General features: G+C 47.4%; 1 protein-coding gene across 1 annotated transcript in view; it reads left to right on the forward strand.

The window, feature by feature from the left end:
- The window catches only part of XRRA1 (X-ray radiation resistance associated 1), a 54,400-nt gene extending 38,676 nt beyond the window's left edge, over positions 1–15,724 (forward strand). The window contains 7 exon segments of the mRNA XM_023764042.1: positions 6,231–6,324; positions 7,063–7,178; positions 10,628–10,969; positions 13,473–13,674; positions 14,388–14,503; positions 14,716–14,815; positions 15,239–15,724. Of these exon segments, the coding sequence (XP_023619810.1) occupies positions 6,231–6,324; positions 7,063–7,178; positions 10,628–10,969; positions 13,473–13,674; positions 14,388–14,503; positions 14,716–14,815; positions 15,239–15,480 (1,212 nt within the window). The 3' untranslated portion in view covers positions 15,481–15,724.
- The last annotated feature ends 461 nt before the right edge of the window (positions 15,725–16,185 follow it).

The following is a 16,185-nucleotide window of genomic DNA, read 5'->3' on the forward strand; positions in this document are numbered from 1 at the left end:
TCCCCTGTGAAGCCATCTGGCCCCGGGCTTTTGTTTGTTGGAAGCTTTTTGATGATTGCTTCAATTTCCTCCGTAGTTATCAGCCTATTGAGATTTTTAGATTCTTCCTAATTGAGTTTTAGAAGGTTGTATTTTTCTAGGAATATATCCATTTCCTCTAGGTTGTCCAGTTTGTTGGAATAGAGTTGTTCATAGTATTTTTTAACAATCCTTTGTATTTATGTGGGATTGATTGTTACTTCGCCTCTTTCATTTCTGATTTTGTTTATTTGGGTCCTTTCTCTTTGCTTCATGGTGAGCCTGGCTAGAGGTTCATCAATCTTGTTTATCCTTTCAAAGAACCAGCTCTTGGTTTCATTGATCTTTTGTATTGTTTTTTTGGTCTCTATGTTATTTATTTCTCCTCTGATCTTTAATACCTCCTTCCTTATGCTCACTCTGGGCTTTTCTCGTTGCTCTCTTTCTAATTCTTTAAGTTGTAGAGTTAGATGATTTATTACCATTTTTTCTTGTTTGTTTGTTTTTTTGTTTGTTTTTGAGGTAGGCCTGTAGAGCTATAAATTTCCCTCTCAGGATTGCTTTCACTGTTTCCCATAGATTTTGGATTGTTGTGTTTTCATTGTCATTCATTTCCAGGATGTTTTTAATTTCTTCTTTGATCTCTTTGGTAACCCAATCATTGTTTAATAGCATACTATTCAGCTTCCAAGTGTTTGAATTTTTTTGATTGTTTTTATTGTAGTTTATTTCTAATATTATGCCATTGTGGTCTGAGAAGATAATTGATATGATTTCAATCTTGAATTTGGAGAAACTTTGCTTATGACCCAATATGTGGTCTATCTTTGAAAATGTCCCATGTGCACTTGAGAAGAATGTATATTGGTTGGCTTTGGGTGAAACGTTCTGAAGATGTCAATGAAGTCCATCTGATCTAGTGAGTCATTTAGGATTGCTGTTTCTTTGCTGATTTTTTTGTTGAGGATTTATCCAGTGATGAAAGTGGTGTATTAAAGTCCCCTACTATGATTGTTTTGTTGTTGATCTCTCCCTTGATATCTTCCAGTAATTTTTTTATGTATTTGGGTGCTCCTGCATTGGGTGCTCCTGCATTGGGTGCATATGTTTATCAGGGTTATATCCTCTTGTTGTATTGATCCCTTTAGTATTATGAAGTGGCTTTCTTTATCTCTTGTTATGGCCTTCACTTTGAGGTCTATTTTTGTCAGATATAAGTATTGCTACTCCAGCTTTTTTTTTTTTTCATTTCCATTTGCCTGACATATTTTTCCATCCCTTCACTTTCAGTCTGTGTGAGTCCCTTGTTCTGATTTGGATCTCTTGGAGACAGCATGTATATATTGGTCATGTTTTTTTATTCATTCAGCCACTCAATGTCTTTTGATTGGAGCATTTAGTCCATTTACATTTAAAGTTATTACTGATAGGTACTTGTTTGTAGCCATTTTTATTTTTTTGTGCCTGTGTTCCTTCTTCCCTTTTTATTTCTTCTTTTTTACACCAGTTCCTTTAGCATTTCTTGCATTGCTGGCTAGGAAGTGATAAACTCCCTTAGTCTTTTTTTTTGTCTCTGAAGCTCCTTATTTCCCCTTCAATTTTGAATGATAGCCTTGCTGGATAGAGTATTCTTGGATTCAGTCCCTTGCTTTGCATCACTTTGTAAATTTCCTTCCATTCCTTTCTGGCCTGATGTGTTTCTGTTGAGAAATCATTTGATAATCTAATGGGAGATTCTTGTATGTAATTTTCTGTCTCTCTCTTGCAGCCTTTAAGATTCTCTCTTTGTCCTGAACATTTGCCATCATAATTACGATGTGTCTTGGTGTGGTCTTTTTGGGTTCATCTTGTTTGGGACTCTCTGTGCTTGTGTGACTTTTTTCTTCCCCATATCAGGGAAGTTTTCTGACATTATTTCTTCAAACAGATTTTCTAACCCTTGTTCCTCTTCCTGTCGTTCTGGCACCCCTGTTATCCATATGTTGCTTCGTTTCATGTTGTCCCAAAGCTCCCTTAGGCTCTCCTCCTGTCTTTTAATTTTTTTCTCCAATTGCAGTTCAGTTTGGGTGTGTTTTGCTTCCTTGTCTTCTAATTCGCTAATTCGGTCCTCTGCTTCTCCTAGTCTACTGTTGAAACTTTCCATGGTGTTTTTTATTGCAGCTATATCACTCTTTATTTCTCCTTTATTCTTACATAAGTTGTTGATTTTTTTTTTATCCATCCAGTTTATGAACTGTATGACCCTTATTCTGAATTCTTTTTCTGACATATTGTATGCCTCTGTTTCACTTAGCTGCTTTTCTGCCATTTCCTCATTTTTTTTTCCTTTGGGAGTTTCTTTGTCTCCCCATTTTTGCTCTCACTGGAGGATCTAGGTGTTGAGTTGTGTAGGGGCTGCTCTTCGGGCAGCGGCTGCTCCTCAGGTGGTCATAGCTGCGGCTGTTCCTCAGTTGGCGGCAGCTCCTCTGGTGGGCACTGCTCACAGTAATGGTGACTCCTCTGGCTGGTGCGGGCAGGCTGCTTACACAGCTGTTGCTCCCCGGATGGGGGCGGGCTGCTCACAAGGCTGCTGCTTCTTGGACAGGGGCGAGCTACATGTGGCTGCTGCTTTTTGGATGGGGGCGGGATGCTCGCTCAGCTGCTCCTCCTCATACAGGGGCAGGCTGCTTGTGCGACTGCTGCTCCTCAGACGGGGTCGGGCTGCTCGCACAGCTGCTGCTCCTTGGACAGGGGCAGACTCCGCGCGGCTGCTGCTCCTTGGACGGGCAGGTTGCTTGCAGGGCTGCTGTTCCTCGGATGGGGGTGGGCTGCTCACGTGGCTTCTGCTCCTCGGATGGGTGTGGGCTGTGTGCAGCTCTAGCTGGTTTCTTCTTAAATGCTTGTATGGCTCTCGTATTCTGCTGCAAGTAAGCCAGTGTCTATGTCCCATCTCTCCTGCGAGTTTCCCATCTAACTTGAGATTTCAGGCCACTTGATCGCCCTGAGACCTTAGCTCTCTGTTGGACTCAAGAAAAGTTATGATGTAAGTTATTCAGGTGTTTTGTTCTCACTTGAGATTTTAAGTGATATTTTCCTTTATGCAGTAACAACCTAACATACATATATTTTTGTCTACTACCAGTTGTCTACTGTCAGAATGTAGGGCAGGGTGGGGGTTTTTTGTTGTTGTTTTTTTAGATCTAAAACTTTGTTTTACTTACAACTATATCCCCATCATCTAGAATAGCACCTGATACATGATAGATACTCAGTAAGTTTGTTAGATGAATTAATGTTGTTTTGATCATACCAAAGAATACTGAGCTACCTGTGTTGAAATTAACATTCAACATGCTGAAGATACAAATTTTAAAATCAATTTTGCCTTCAAATGGAAACTTACGCTCAAAACATTCACTCAGAAATCTAGTAATTTTTATGTCAAAAATAAAATAATCGCTTTCAGCTTTTTTACTTTAAATAATTACAGTTTGACATACAATATTATATTAGTTTCAACTAAAAGTGATTCTTACATTTTTAAATGATTGTGAAAAATCGAAAGAAGGATAATACTTCATGACATTAAAATTATATGAAGTTCAAATTTTAGAGTATACCAGTACAGTTTTGTTGGAAGAGTCACATACTTATTTGTTTATTAATTGTCAATGGCTGCTTTTGTGCTACAACAGCAAAGATGAATAGTTATGACCTGCAAAGCCTAAAACATTGATTGCTTGGCTCTTGACTGAAAAGGTTTGCCATCCATGGTCTAGATTGGCAGTTCTCAACCTGTGGGTCGCGACCCCTTTGGCGGTCGAACGACCCTTTCACAGGGGTCGCCTAAGACCATCCTGCAGATCAGATATTTACATTACAATTCATAACAGTAGCAACATTACAGTTATGAAGTAGCAACAAAAATAATTTTATGGTTGGGTCACAACATGAGGAACTGTATTTAAAGGGCCAGAAGGTTGAGAACCACTGGTCTAGATGATCAAAGCCCACCCCTAGTTCCTTTTCTTCTCTCACTCTGTACTCTCTTCCTAGGGGTGGCTTCACATACCCATTGGCCCTTTGACTCACAAATTTATAACTTCCATATGGACCATTCCTCTGTACTCCAAACCAGGGTATCCACTGCCTACATGAATATCTACTTGGAGGTCTCAAAGGTACCTCCAAAGTACATGTATCCAAATGCATTAATGATCTTTCCCTTCAAATCTGATGTTCTTTCGTTATTCCATATCTTAAGGAATAGCTCCACCATCCTCCCCGTTACGCAAGCCAAAACCTGGTTGTCATCCTTATACTTCTCTCTCTTTTACATCGCTCCTCCCTACCATATCTCCTCTGTTACCAAGTCTTGTCAAATTTAGGTCCTCATATTTCTAAAAATTCATTTAATGGGTTCCCCAAGGACCAAACTCCTTAAATAGCTTCATTCTGGCTCATACTTGCATCATTGGCCTCATTTTGCAGAAGCACCCTTTCTCTCTGCTTTAGTCACACTACTTTCTTTAAATCCCCCCAAAGGCATTTCTCCTTCTTGCTATTAGGCCTTTTACACGTTGTTCTCTTTGCATGGAACACTTTCTTTCTGCATTAATCAGAGTAAGTAATACCAGCTGCTGCAACAAACTTTTTAAAATCTCAATGACTGAACACAATAAAAGTTTCTTTCTTGCTTTTACAAACTCCACTGTGGACATTCCTGGTTGGCTGGTGATCATTCAGAGACCAGATCCCTCGGCTCTGGCTCTGGCACCCCGTGGGCCATAAGAGTACTTTATTGGATCCTAGGCATCTGGTGGATAGGTGATTGAGAGGTATAGAGGACAAGCAGGAGGTTTTAAACAGTCCATACCTGGAAATGGCATTTATCACTTCCACCGAGAGTGCATTGGCTAGAACTGAGTCATATGACCACATCTGGCTGCCTGGGAGGCAAGAAGATGCACAGTCTAGCTGTGTGCCCAGAAAGTAGAGGAAATGATTTTTGTTAACACAGAGGTTTCTCTGCCACATACTTTATCCCCCACTGCGTTCACTCATTACCTTCTACCCACCCTTCAGATCTCAGGACCACCGTATCTCCCTCACTAGTCACTAGGTCACATCACCCTAGTACTTCATATGCTTCTCTTTTATGGCACTAATCAGAATTATAAGTCTACTCTCTTTTATGTTACTGGTTCTTCCCTGCTTGCTAGGCAGTCCCCCATGATGACAGGGGTTATTTCTCTTTTACTCATTCCCAACCCAATGCTTGGCACATGTATGCATTCAGTAAATATTTGACTGAGTGAACAAAAATGAAAGACAATGACTGGTTTAGTTGCCCATTGGGTATGTAGTGCTACCCAATGAAACTACAGAGGAAGCCAAACTGAAGTGCCCTCCTCCTTCCAGCCCTTAGACCTTAGCACCTTCTGTGGGTCCCAAATCTGACCTAACAACTTTTGGTGTATCCAGGCATCTGAAAGGCCATGACCCCACTCCTGGGCCCTGTGATACTGATGGCTCTGATACTGTTCTATTGCTAATAGATGCCTCCCTACGGTTATCCCCAGATGTTCCAGACACTCTGCTCAACAAGAATTGTGTATTTTTTGCCCTTCAGAGGCTGGCCTCATAGCAATGGAGCAGCCTCTGGGCTCAGACAGCCAGGAGGTCTCCCTTACCATGGGCTCTGCTTATCCCTTAGATGGGTGGGTTCCCTGACCTCCCTCCACAAATTAGTACCCAGAACAGGCCTCAGTGAAAAATGCCATCAGGATTGCTGTTAAGAGGGTGTGTAGAGGTAGCTTTGAGGAAGATGAAGTGTCAGACAAACTGTATACTGAAGTGAAAGTCAATGCCCTGCCTACCTTCCAGATTCCTTGCAAGACAAGTGCTATATGTGTTTGTTATTATTTTGTCACCAACATCCTCAATATTTGGTCTAGGTTACATAACCAGGTTGGAGAAGGAAGAAAAATTCTTAACTTTCAAACATAAAACAGTGATGATGAGTTTTGGACAGAAGGGGCAAGGTGTTCTGGGTGTGAGCAGGTGAAATTACAGGGATCAGAGGCTGCTCAGCATGAGTTCCATCTACAGCAGCATCACCCCATCCGCACCCCAATCCTAGCAAGCATGTAACCCTGCAGTGTGGTCCCAGAGGTACTTGGCAGAGGTGAGGGATGGTGTTGATCTGATGCTCTCTCCTGCATGCCTCACAGATTGCAAAGGAAGATGCCATCCTGCCAGTAGCTCTCTTCCCATCTCTCTGTGAGCTCGTCTTTCATAACAACCCTCTGGTGGCCCGCAGACGAGGTATGGTGCATGCAAAGCTTCCCTCCAACCCGGTGCCCAGGAAGCATAGTGGGTACCCTCATCCCACCTCATTGATGCCAAGCCCCGGGCTCTGCTCGCCATCATGGGTGGACAGGGGGATGGAGAAAACATCAGACACTGCTGAGTACCTGTCATCCTGACAGCAACCCTGTGAGGCAGGCATTACTGTCCCTGTGCACAGTGGAGGAAACTGAGAATCAGAGAGGTTCATGACCTACCCAAGGTCACACAGCATGAAAGAGGCATAGTTGGGAATGGATTACAGAATTATCTAGATCTGGCATGAGCTATTTAAGCAACACCCTGCTTTGTGGAACAGGTCTGTTGTGACTTCATCTACCAGTTGGGGAGGGTGCAGGTGCTGGGCTGTCCGCTCCCAGAGCACACTGAATGCAGTGGATGCTGTGTCAGCAGTGGAATGCACTGTCCACGTTGAGGCAGCTGAAGGCATTTTGGAATCCTGGGCCCTGGAGTGACAACAGTGGAGTTCTAATCCTTGCTCCACACTATCTTTGTTGCCTTGGGCAAATTCCTTAACCTCTCTGTGCCTCAATTTCCTCACCTATCGAATGGAAATAATATGGGTACCTGCCTCCTAGGGTTGGTGTGAGAATTAAATAAGTTAATATATGTCCTGCCATTTGAACAGTGCCTGGCACATAGCAAGCCCCAGTAAAGGTTAGCTAACTGTGGTCTTATTTTCCCATCATGGCCCAGGGCTCCCTCCTCTGCTAAAAAGCTTCCTCCAGGAGCGGCTGGGAATCCACTTAATTCGAAGGAAGACAACAAAGGCTAAACATCATATTTTTATGCCTCGGAAGGCCTCAAGGAAGGTAAGGCTTCCAAGGTGGGACCCCCTACCCCAGAGGGAGAGGAGCCTATGTCAGTGTACGTGGACTAACCTGGCAATAGAGCTGCACTCTCCCACAATGCCCGGAATCCCTCCAGCAGGTGTGTAGCAGCAGCAGTGTCTTCTCCTTTCCTTGCTCTATTAATACAGATAAACCCAGGAGGAATGAGAGTCAGAGAGACCCAAAGGCAGAGTCAGGAGGAGCCTTGCAGGTCATTGAATCTGGCCCCCTAATTTCACAGAGAAACTGAGGCCCAGAGAAGGAGCTGTGAAGATGTGGGGAGACTCAGAAGACCCAGGTATGAGCCTGGCCCCATCACTTCCCATAGCTGTCTGAACTTGGGCAAGAGTTTCACTCTCTGAGCTTCAGCTTCTCAACTCTAAAACCTCTCAGAGCTGCTGAGGGGACTGGATGAAGCAACAGATATGAAAATACACGATAAACTCCCAACCCTATACCAATGCAAGTTACAGGCACCTGCGGCAATCATGAAGGCTGTGCCAGGCCTAGAACACACACCTCCTGCCTGCATGTTGAGAAGCATTTCCTTATGCTGAGAGCAGTCGGCTCCCTCTGTACTTTCCCCAGCCAGTGGTCATAGACTTGCCTTCTGGGATGCCATAAAGTAAACTAAATCCCTCTTTCATCTGACGGATTTCAGAAATTTCTGTAAAATGCTCCTCCGTCCTTGAACTTGCGTCTTCCGATAGCCGAAAGCTGGACTAGGGGTTGCTGGTACCAAAAGTTAAGGACAGTTTTACCATTGCCACCGCGCTACAGCCTGCCTCTGTTCAGCCAAGCTCTTTCTTGTCTGGAGCCCTCATTGGACCAGCGTAGCATTTAAAACTAGAAAAAGGAATTCAAAGGGTTTCCATCACCTTACCCTTTTTTTTTTTTAATTTTATTTATTTATTTAATTTTTTTTTTAATTTTTATTTTTTTTTTGCTAAAAGTATTACAAAGGGTATTACATAAGTGTCCTTCCCCCCACCCCCCGCCCTTGACAATCCCCTGCCCTCCCTTACCCCCCAGTGTCTTATGTCCATTAGTTATGCTTATATGCATGCATACAAGTCCTTCGGTTGATCTCTTACTCCCCTCCCTCTTGCCCCCCAACCCTCTCTGGCCTTCCCGCTGCAGTTTGACAATCAGTTTGAGGCAGCTCTGCCTCTGTATCTATTATTGTTCAAAAGTTTGTAATGGTCTTTATTATCCATGAATGAGAGAGATCATGTGGTATTTTTCCTTCATTGACTGGCTTATTTCACTTAGCATAATGCTCTCCAGTTCCATCCATGCCATTGCAAATGGTAAGAGTTCCTTCTTTTTTACAGCAGCATAGTATTCCATCGCATCACCTTACCCTTGTCTGTTGCCTCCTCAAAGGATCGTACTGCCTCCTTCCCCATCAGCAGCTGGGGACAGGCAGAATCAGAGTGAGCCCAGTGCTGACTACACAGTCCTCTCTCCCATGTACAGAGCACCCACGCCCAGAACTCTGCTGAGCACTTCCCCGTTTGCTGTCCCATAATCCTCCCAGCGCGCAGGGAAGCAGCCTCGGAGAGGTGAAATAATATACTTGTTAAGTGAGTGTTCAGGTCCAGAGGAACCTCTAAGGTTTCGACTGATGGAGAATAAACACAAATCCAGTGGCCAAATGAGAAGCAAATCAGTGCTTTGTAAAACTATGCAAGCACCATCTAACTTCCAGTACAGACAAGCCTGGAGAGTGTGGGTAGGCCTTTAGCTGGATTGGAGATGCCTATATGCCCCAATGTGCTCACAGAGATGGGCTGATGTACACAGCAGACTCTAGGCCTTTTACTCAATCAGTTACATGGACAAAGATGGCTGGCGCTCCCTCAGGGCTAGGCATGGACAGAACTGGGGGAAATGAGCAGGCCCAGACATGCCCAACATGTAACCAAGACGCTGTATGAGCTCTTGGCATGTGAGACACAAATGGAAGACAAAACAGCCTGCCCCTGGCCAATCCAGCTCACCAGGGACATAGGGCCCAGTGACTGTCAACCTCTGACCAATTACATTATCCGGTCTTTCCTCTAGAAGGAGCCGGGAAAGTGGTGGCTGCCTAGACAAAGAGCGTCTCTCCCCCTTCCCCACCCCAGCACCCAGCACAGACCTGAGAGACGGGAATACCTGCTGCCCCTTTCCTGCCAGCAGCACATGATGACCCTGGGTGTGGTGGGCGCTGCAGCAGGGGTTCTGAAAAAAGACCCTGGGTCCTTAGGCTTCCAGTCTAAACACTAAAGTTTTACATGTTTTCAAAAAGGAAATATTGTTTTTAAAACACTGTCCTCACACTTCTTAGTTTGTTGGTACGCTTGCATACGTCATCTCATTTGGGCTAACTCTGCAGCACAGGCAGGGCGGGGCCTGTTCTCCCATTTCACGAGGAGGAGCTGGAAGCTCAAAGGCTAGGACTGCATCCAACCCATGTTGTTCTAAAAACAGTGCTTAGGATCTTTCCATTCCCCTACATTGTCTGTCAAAGTACAGATCTAAGTGGACCAAATGCCTTCGACTAAAAATAGAATCAACCCCTCATATAACTTGGGAGGGGAGGAAGAACTAAGCCCCGCTGAGGGAAACGGAGCACATGGCTCCCTCCTGGCAGCTGAGGTGAAGGAGGAGGGAGGTAGGATGACGGGCTTTTGCTAATGAAGGAAGCTGGGCAGTTCAACAGAAAAGACGTTATTTCCTTGGTCCTGGACCCTAGAGAGATTTGCCTTATGGATCATTTTTATTTATAAATATATTTTTTATTGATTTCAGAGAGGAAGGGAGAGGGAGAGAGAGATAGAAACATCAATGATGAGAGAGAATCATTGCTCGGCATGTGCCCTGACCGGGAATTGAACCGTGACCTCCTGCTTCATAGGTAAACCGCTGAGCCATGCCAGCTGGGCTGCCTTATGGATCTTTATATAAGGTGCAGGGAGCAGCATCCTGAACAGGCCTGGTGCTGCTGACTTCCAGAAAAGCAGGACCATCTCCCCCTTGCCCTCCTAAGAGTCCCTGAGGAAAGTCAGGGGAACTATGTTAAACCTTGCACAGAGGCTAAGGCTCCTGAAGGCCATAGTACTGTGGTCAGGGGTTTATAATGAGGCCTGGCGCCCAGAACAAGCTCTGCCCCCGAATAACTCTGTGATGCTGGACAAGTCGTTTTACGTCTCTGAGCCCATTTCCTCATCTATAAAATGAGGATAAGTATTCTCTGGGTAATTGCGAGGTATGTCAGGCATAGGGCACATCGTAGGTGCCCAGTAAGTGTGATTTTGCTCCTGCCCTCCCCCTATGAGCCCTCACCCAGTGCTCCGATCATGGTACCAACTGGTCTTAGGCTGGTGAGGTCCATGAGAGAGAATCCAATTAAGAAGCAAACCAATACAGCTCTTCTCCCATGACAGGTGCAAACCCAGGTTCCAAAGGTGCCAAAGCAGCCTCTGGTGCTCCATCAGCCACCTGATACCACAGTGGAGTCTCCCTCGGAGGATACGTTGGAGTTACAGCTGCTCGAAGGGCTGCCAATTGCCAAAGACTCTCCTGTGAAGCCAGCGATGGCCATTGAGGGCATAGAGGGCCTTTCCCTGCACCGCCGGCCCTTCGTGCCACTTCCTCCCATCTGCTCTGACTCCACCGTGCACACTGAGGAGACCACGTCTCGCCCGAGTGACACTGCTGGCCACATCAGCCCCGAGCACCCATCAGATGAGGATACCAAGAGCACGGAGTCCATCTTCCTGACGCAGGTGCCTGGATCCACCTGCCCCTGCCACTCGTTCCCAGTTCCCACAGGTTCCTGTGCAGCCCTTAGATGGCTGGACCGCTATAGGCAGCTGGAAGCAAGCACATGGCGGGTCTGGAAACCAGAAGGCAACACCTAGCAGGGCCTGCCAGTGACTAATCCATGGCTACTGGTAGGGACACCTGTGGGACAAGTCACAGTACTGTGGTAGCGACAGCACCTGGGGTCTGGTTAGGATGCGGTTCTGAACAGTTTTCAGGAAGGGTTGCTGCTGCCTCTGCCTATCTGCTTAAGATCACCTCACTTCTGCTGCCTCTGAATCCTGAGAATACTAATAGATGAGACATGGTCCTGCCCTTGAGATGCCCTTAGTCTAATGGGGGAGATGGACAGGAACAATGCACACAGTCAATGCTGAGAGTGAGAAACCCAGGAGCTGGAAGCCTAGAGGAAGAGGGGATGCCTCTGTCCCAGACCAGGGGGGCAGGCTTCCCAGAAGAGGTTCAGATGAGATGAGCTTTGCAAGCTGAGTAGGAGTTAACATAGTGAGGACGTGGGCAGCAAGGGCAGCACGAAGCCGGATACAGAGGAAGGAAATTGAAATGGTATGTACAGGAGCCATGAATGGTTCAGTGGCAGTGCAACAGAAGGGTTCCCTGTAGGAAAGGGGAAATATGTGGCTGGAAGAGTTGGCAGGGCCCCCTTAAACTTCATTATTGTACCATTGCCCTCCCCACTTCCAGTCTTGCCCCTCCAACCTGCCAGATCTTTCCAGGATGAACACCTGTCCGCACAGTTATGTCTAATTCTCTATCTGTCCATTTCTTACTCCACAGAGGACTTGTAGCAGCATACATATTCATTCAGTATGAAAGTATCTTTTTAAAAATATTTTTTATTGATTTTCAGAGAGGAAGGGAGAAGCATAGAGAGATAGACACATCGATAAGAGAGAGACATCGTCAATCTGCTGCCTCCTGCCTGCTCCCTACTGGGGATTGAGCCCGCAACCAACCCGGTCATGTGCCCTGACGGAGAATTAAACCGTGACTCTTAGTTCCTGGGTCAGTGCTCAACCGCTGAGCCACATTGGTTGGGCTAGTATCTGTATGAACTATAATTACATTTTTGGAGTAAAGTATAAACAAATAAGCATTAAAAAAATAGAGGGAGCTAAGATGGCAGCGTAGGTAAATGCCTGTACTCGCTGACTCCCACAACCACATCAAAATTACAACTAAAATACAGAACAACCATCATTCAGAACCGCCCGAAAGCTGGCTGAATGGAAGTCCTACAACTAGAGAAGAAGAGACTGGTAGGAGGGGCAGAGACACAGAACGGGCTGGTCCGACACCCAGGTGTGCTGTTTTGTTTTGTTTTTTAATCAGGAGGGAGATCATCTCTGCGGAGGCCGCCTGTGAGGAGCAAGGGGTGTTTTCTGCTACCTTATCCATTCTTCTTTAAGTACTTGGTAGAATTCACTTGTGAAGCCATTTGGTCCTCAGTTTTTCTTTGTGGGAAATTTTAAAATTACTAATGCAATCTCTTTGCTTATTATAGGTCTATTCAGATTTTCTGTAAGTCATAAGTTTAATAATGGGTATAACTACATCCTTAGATGAAATACAGGTTTCATAAAGTTGTTTCTTTTTTTTAAAAAATATATTTTATTGATTTTTTACAGAGAGGAAGGGAGAGGGATAGAGAGTTAGAAACATCGATGAGAGAGAAACATCGATCAGCTGCCTCCTGCACATCTCCCACTGGGGATGTGCCCACAACCCAGGTACATGCCCTTGACCGGAATCGAACCCGGGACCCCTCAGTCCCCAGGCCGACGCTCCATCCACTGAGCCAAACCGGTTTCGGCAATAAAGTTGTTTCTTATAAAACCAATTGGGGTAGGCTAAAATGTGAATTCAGTTTCACTCAGCCCCTTCAAACACATTGCCATTCATCACAGTGAGGATAAAAAAACCCACAAAGACAAAACAAACACCCTCAGCTTGGCATTTAAAGTCCTTCTTGATTATTGCCCCAGCTGCCTATCTCTTCATGGTGCACTCCAACTATACCAATGTTAAGTTTCTCCTAATGCACCTTGCTGTCCTACCTGTGCACCTTGCTATAATTATATCATGCTATGCCTTGCTTGCAACAGTCCTTCTTTCTCATCTCTTGCAGCCCATACCTCTCTCCAACCCTGCCAGGGAATGGCTCTCCTGGTTCTTTAAGACTTAGTTCCTGCTAAGGCATCACTTCCTCCAGGAAGCTGCTTGTCACCCCAGGCTGGGTTAGGGCTTCCTGTGGGCTCACCTGGAGCCCTTGTGCTCCCTTCTGTGACAGCATTTACCAGGGTACATGATCACTCTCTATTTTCATGTCTGTGTCCTCTCACCCACGTCTTGGTTCTTGTCCTTTACAGGGCCCCGCATGGGGACACACACAGCGCTGATGACAAATGTTAGTGGAATGAATGAATGTGTTTTTCTTTTTGGACACAGGTGAGTGGGATGTCTTACTCCCTCCTCCACAAGGATGATTCAGAGGTGGATAAAGACCAAAGACCATCACCATCATCCCCAGCTCCCAAAGAGGTGAAAAAGACTCAGAGGAGGCTTCCACCTGCCACACACTCCGGCAAGTACCGTGGCTATGAGGAGCTGCTGACAGCCAAGCCTGACCCGGACTTCATTGAGCCAAAGGGTATGTGAGGAGGATGCCTCCCAGGCAGGGGCCCTCTCCATAGCCCCAGTCAAGTCAGGGCAAAGCCAAGGCTGGTGCCAAGACTCTTTTCCAGACCAGGGTGCTGTCTTCTGTCTTAGGTCTGTCAAGGGGCCCCTGAGGGTATCCTGGTTTGGAGCCCCACATGTCAGGACCCCTGGCCTGGGCCTTACTAGGCTTTGGGGAGCCACAGCTGTTCAGAGCTTCCAGCCAGTCTGGGCCCAGCTCTGGTTGGAAAAGTCTCTCCAGGAAGGGTTTGATGAACAAACACTCAGACTGGCCAGATTCCCAGTTAACCCCCAAATTGAACATCCAAAATCCTCCCTATTTGGTTTGAGGCAAGGGAGCCCCCTATTTCAGACTGATGCATTGATAGTCTTGGCACTGTCACAGGAAGTGGCACTCGGCTGTGCTCTCTTGGGTGTCAGTCCCTGCAGTGTAAGCCCTCTGCGGTTACGGTGGTTACACGGGGGCCAGCCCCTTTCCCCAGCCCAATGCATTGGGATCTTTGCTCCTAGGGGACTGGCAGTCACTGAGTGAATGGTGGACCTCTGACACTGCAGCAGACCAGGGAGAAATGTGGGGCTTCACATCCTTTTACCCAGGGCCGCTGTTCTATGGGGAATGAGAACATTGGGGGAGGCATGTAGGAGGAGGGGGGAGTGCCTGGACTCCACCTTGCCTTCCTGCCCTAGGAATCCAGAAGAATGCACAGGCCCTGCAGCACATGCTGAAGCACCCACTCCTGTACGCCTCCCCGAGGCCCAAGCTGGGGACTCCTCAGAAACACTACGTTCCCAAGGAGAGACGGGTAAACCTGCACTGCACTGAGCACACAGATCCCCCCCAGGCCCCACAGGCACAGAGTGGCTGTCACCTCAGGGCCCTCTAAGGGCCATGCTTCCCCAGAGCCCCCAATTGCTTCCCTGCCTGTGGCTGTGATATTGTGAGGAGGTGAGGCCAGGAGAGTCTGAGCATAAGACTGGGATAACACGCTCCTCCCTCACCTTTTGTCAAACCCAGAGGGTCCCTGTTCCACTCCCACGGAAGACTCGAGCCCAGATGCTGGATGACATCCTCACTCGCATTCGGGACTCCCGGAACATCACAGAGGCTCCACTCGGTATGACTCTGGCCCCCAGGCCTCGGCTGCTATAACCCGAGATCTAGAGGTTTCCTCATCTGCTGGTCTAAGGCAAAGGGCTTGTGTCGGGCAGGAAGAGCCCTTAGGAGCATCGGCCCCAGTCCTTCCCAGGTGCAGACGGAAAACAAGCCTGAGTGAGGCAGGGAGTTGCCTAAAGTCACACGGCATGATACAGACTAGAATTAAGGCTTGAGATAGAATCAGGAGGGGACACTGCTGGCTTCCTAATGCCCCAAGCTGGAGAGGCTATTTTCAGTTAGTCCCCTGAACACCCTTCTCTTTCCCCCTCCCACTTTCTGGGAACTCTGGATCCAGTCCCCGTCCACCTCACCCCCCACCCCCACCTTGGACTGGGTGAGACCCAGAGTGAGCCTGCTGCCCCTCCTGGCTTCCCTCCTTCAGGAGCTGTCCTGCGCCAACGGACAGAGCGGCGGCTGATGAACCAGAAGCAGTACCTGGAGGCCAAGCGGCTGCTGAAGGAGTTTCAGGCGCGCTACCGGGAGATGGTGCGCTGCTCACTGAAGTCAGTGTTCAGGGCACCGGCCCTGGCCCACCCGGCCCTGAGTGGCCCTAAGTTAAGCCGCTTCCTCCAGTTCGTGGATGAGTTCTACCCGGAGCCCACAGCCAGTGACTCAAAAGGCTAGAGCTGCCTACAGGGCCATGTGCACCACCCGGCCTGTGCCCCTCACCCTGCGCCTCTTGTCCTCCCTGAGGGCTCCGTTCCCTTGATGGAGCTGGAACCTTGGGGCTGGCCCGGCTGGGCACAGGCCTCAGAGCTAAGCCCAGCCTTGCTGGCTGGTTGGCTGCAGAGGGCGGCGCTCCCCTTCCCAGGCCCGGCAGGATCCGGCGCCTGGCGCAGCAGCAATAAAGACTGGGTGCGCAGAGCAAGGCAGGCCACGTGCTTTCTTGGAGCCTGTGCCTGGCTGTCACACGGGGAAAGATCCTGTCACACGTGTCCAACAGAGCTGCATGGACCGCTAGGATAGAAAATGGAGTTGATGGAACAGAGGAGTAGCACAGAATCTAATGCTCTGAGAAGTTAACTCGCCCACAGCCAATAAAGTGTGTTGGGGGCATGGCGGTGGGGGCAAAATTGAGGCCATCAAGCTCCAGAAATGGTACTTTTTCTGTTGGGCAGCTTTTTCTACTGTGAGGGTAAATGTGGGGAAGGGAGGAAGGAGGATTGGGAATTTCCCTTATCGGATTGGGACAAGCCAGGCCATAAAATTGGGACAAGCTTAGGAGAGGGCCTACATGGAGTTTCCCAAGGTACTCTAATCTAGGACACAGACTGAAGTCCCATATGTAAGCATGATGGGCTACGGCTCTGAAATGGACCCTAGGGCTGT

This window comes from Myotis lucifugus, unplaced genomic scaffold (genome assembly GCF_000147115.1).
Source record: "Myotis lucifugus unplaced genomic scaffold, Myoluc2.0 scaffold_313, whole genome shotgun sequence".
Classification (NCBI taxonomy): domain Eukaryota; kingdom Metazoa; phylum Chordata; class Mammalia; order Chiroptera; family Vespertilionidae; genus Myotis; species Myotis lucifugus.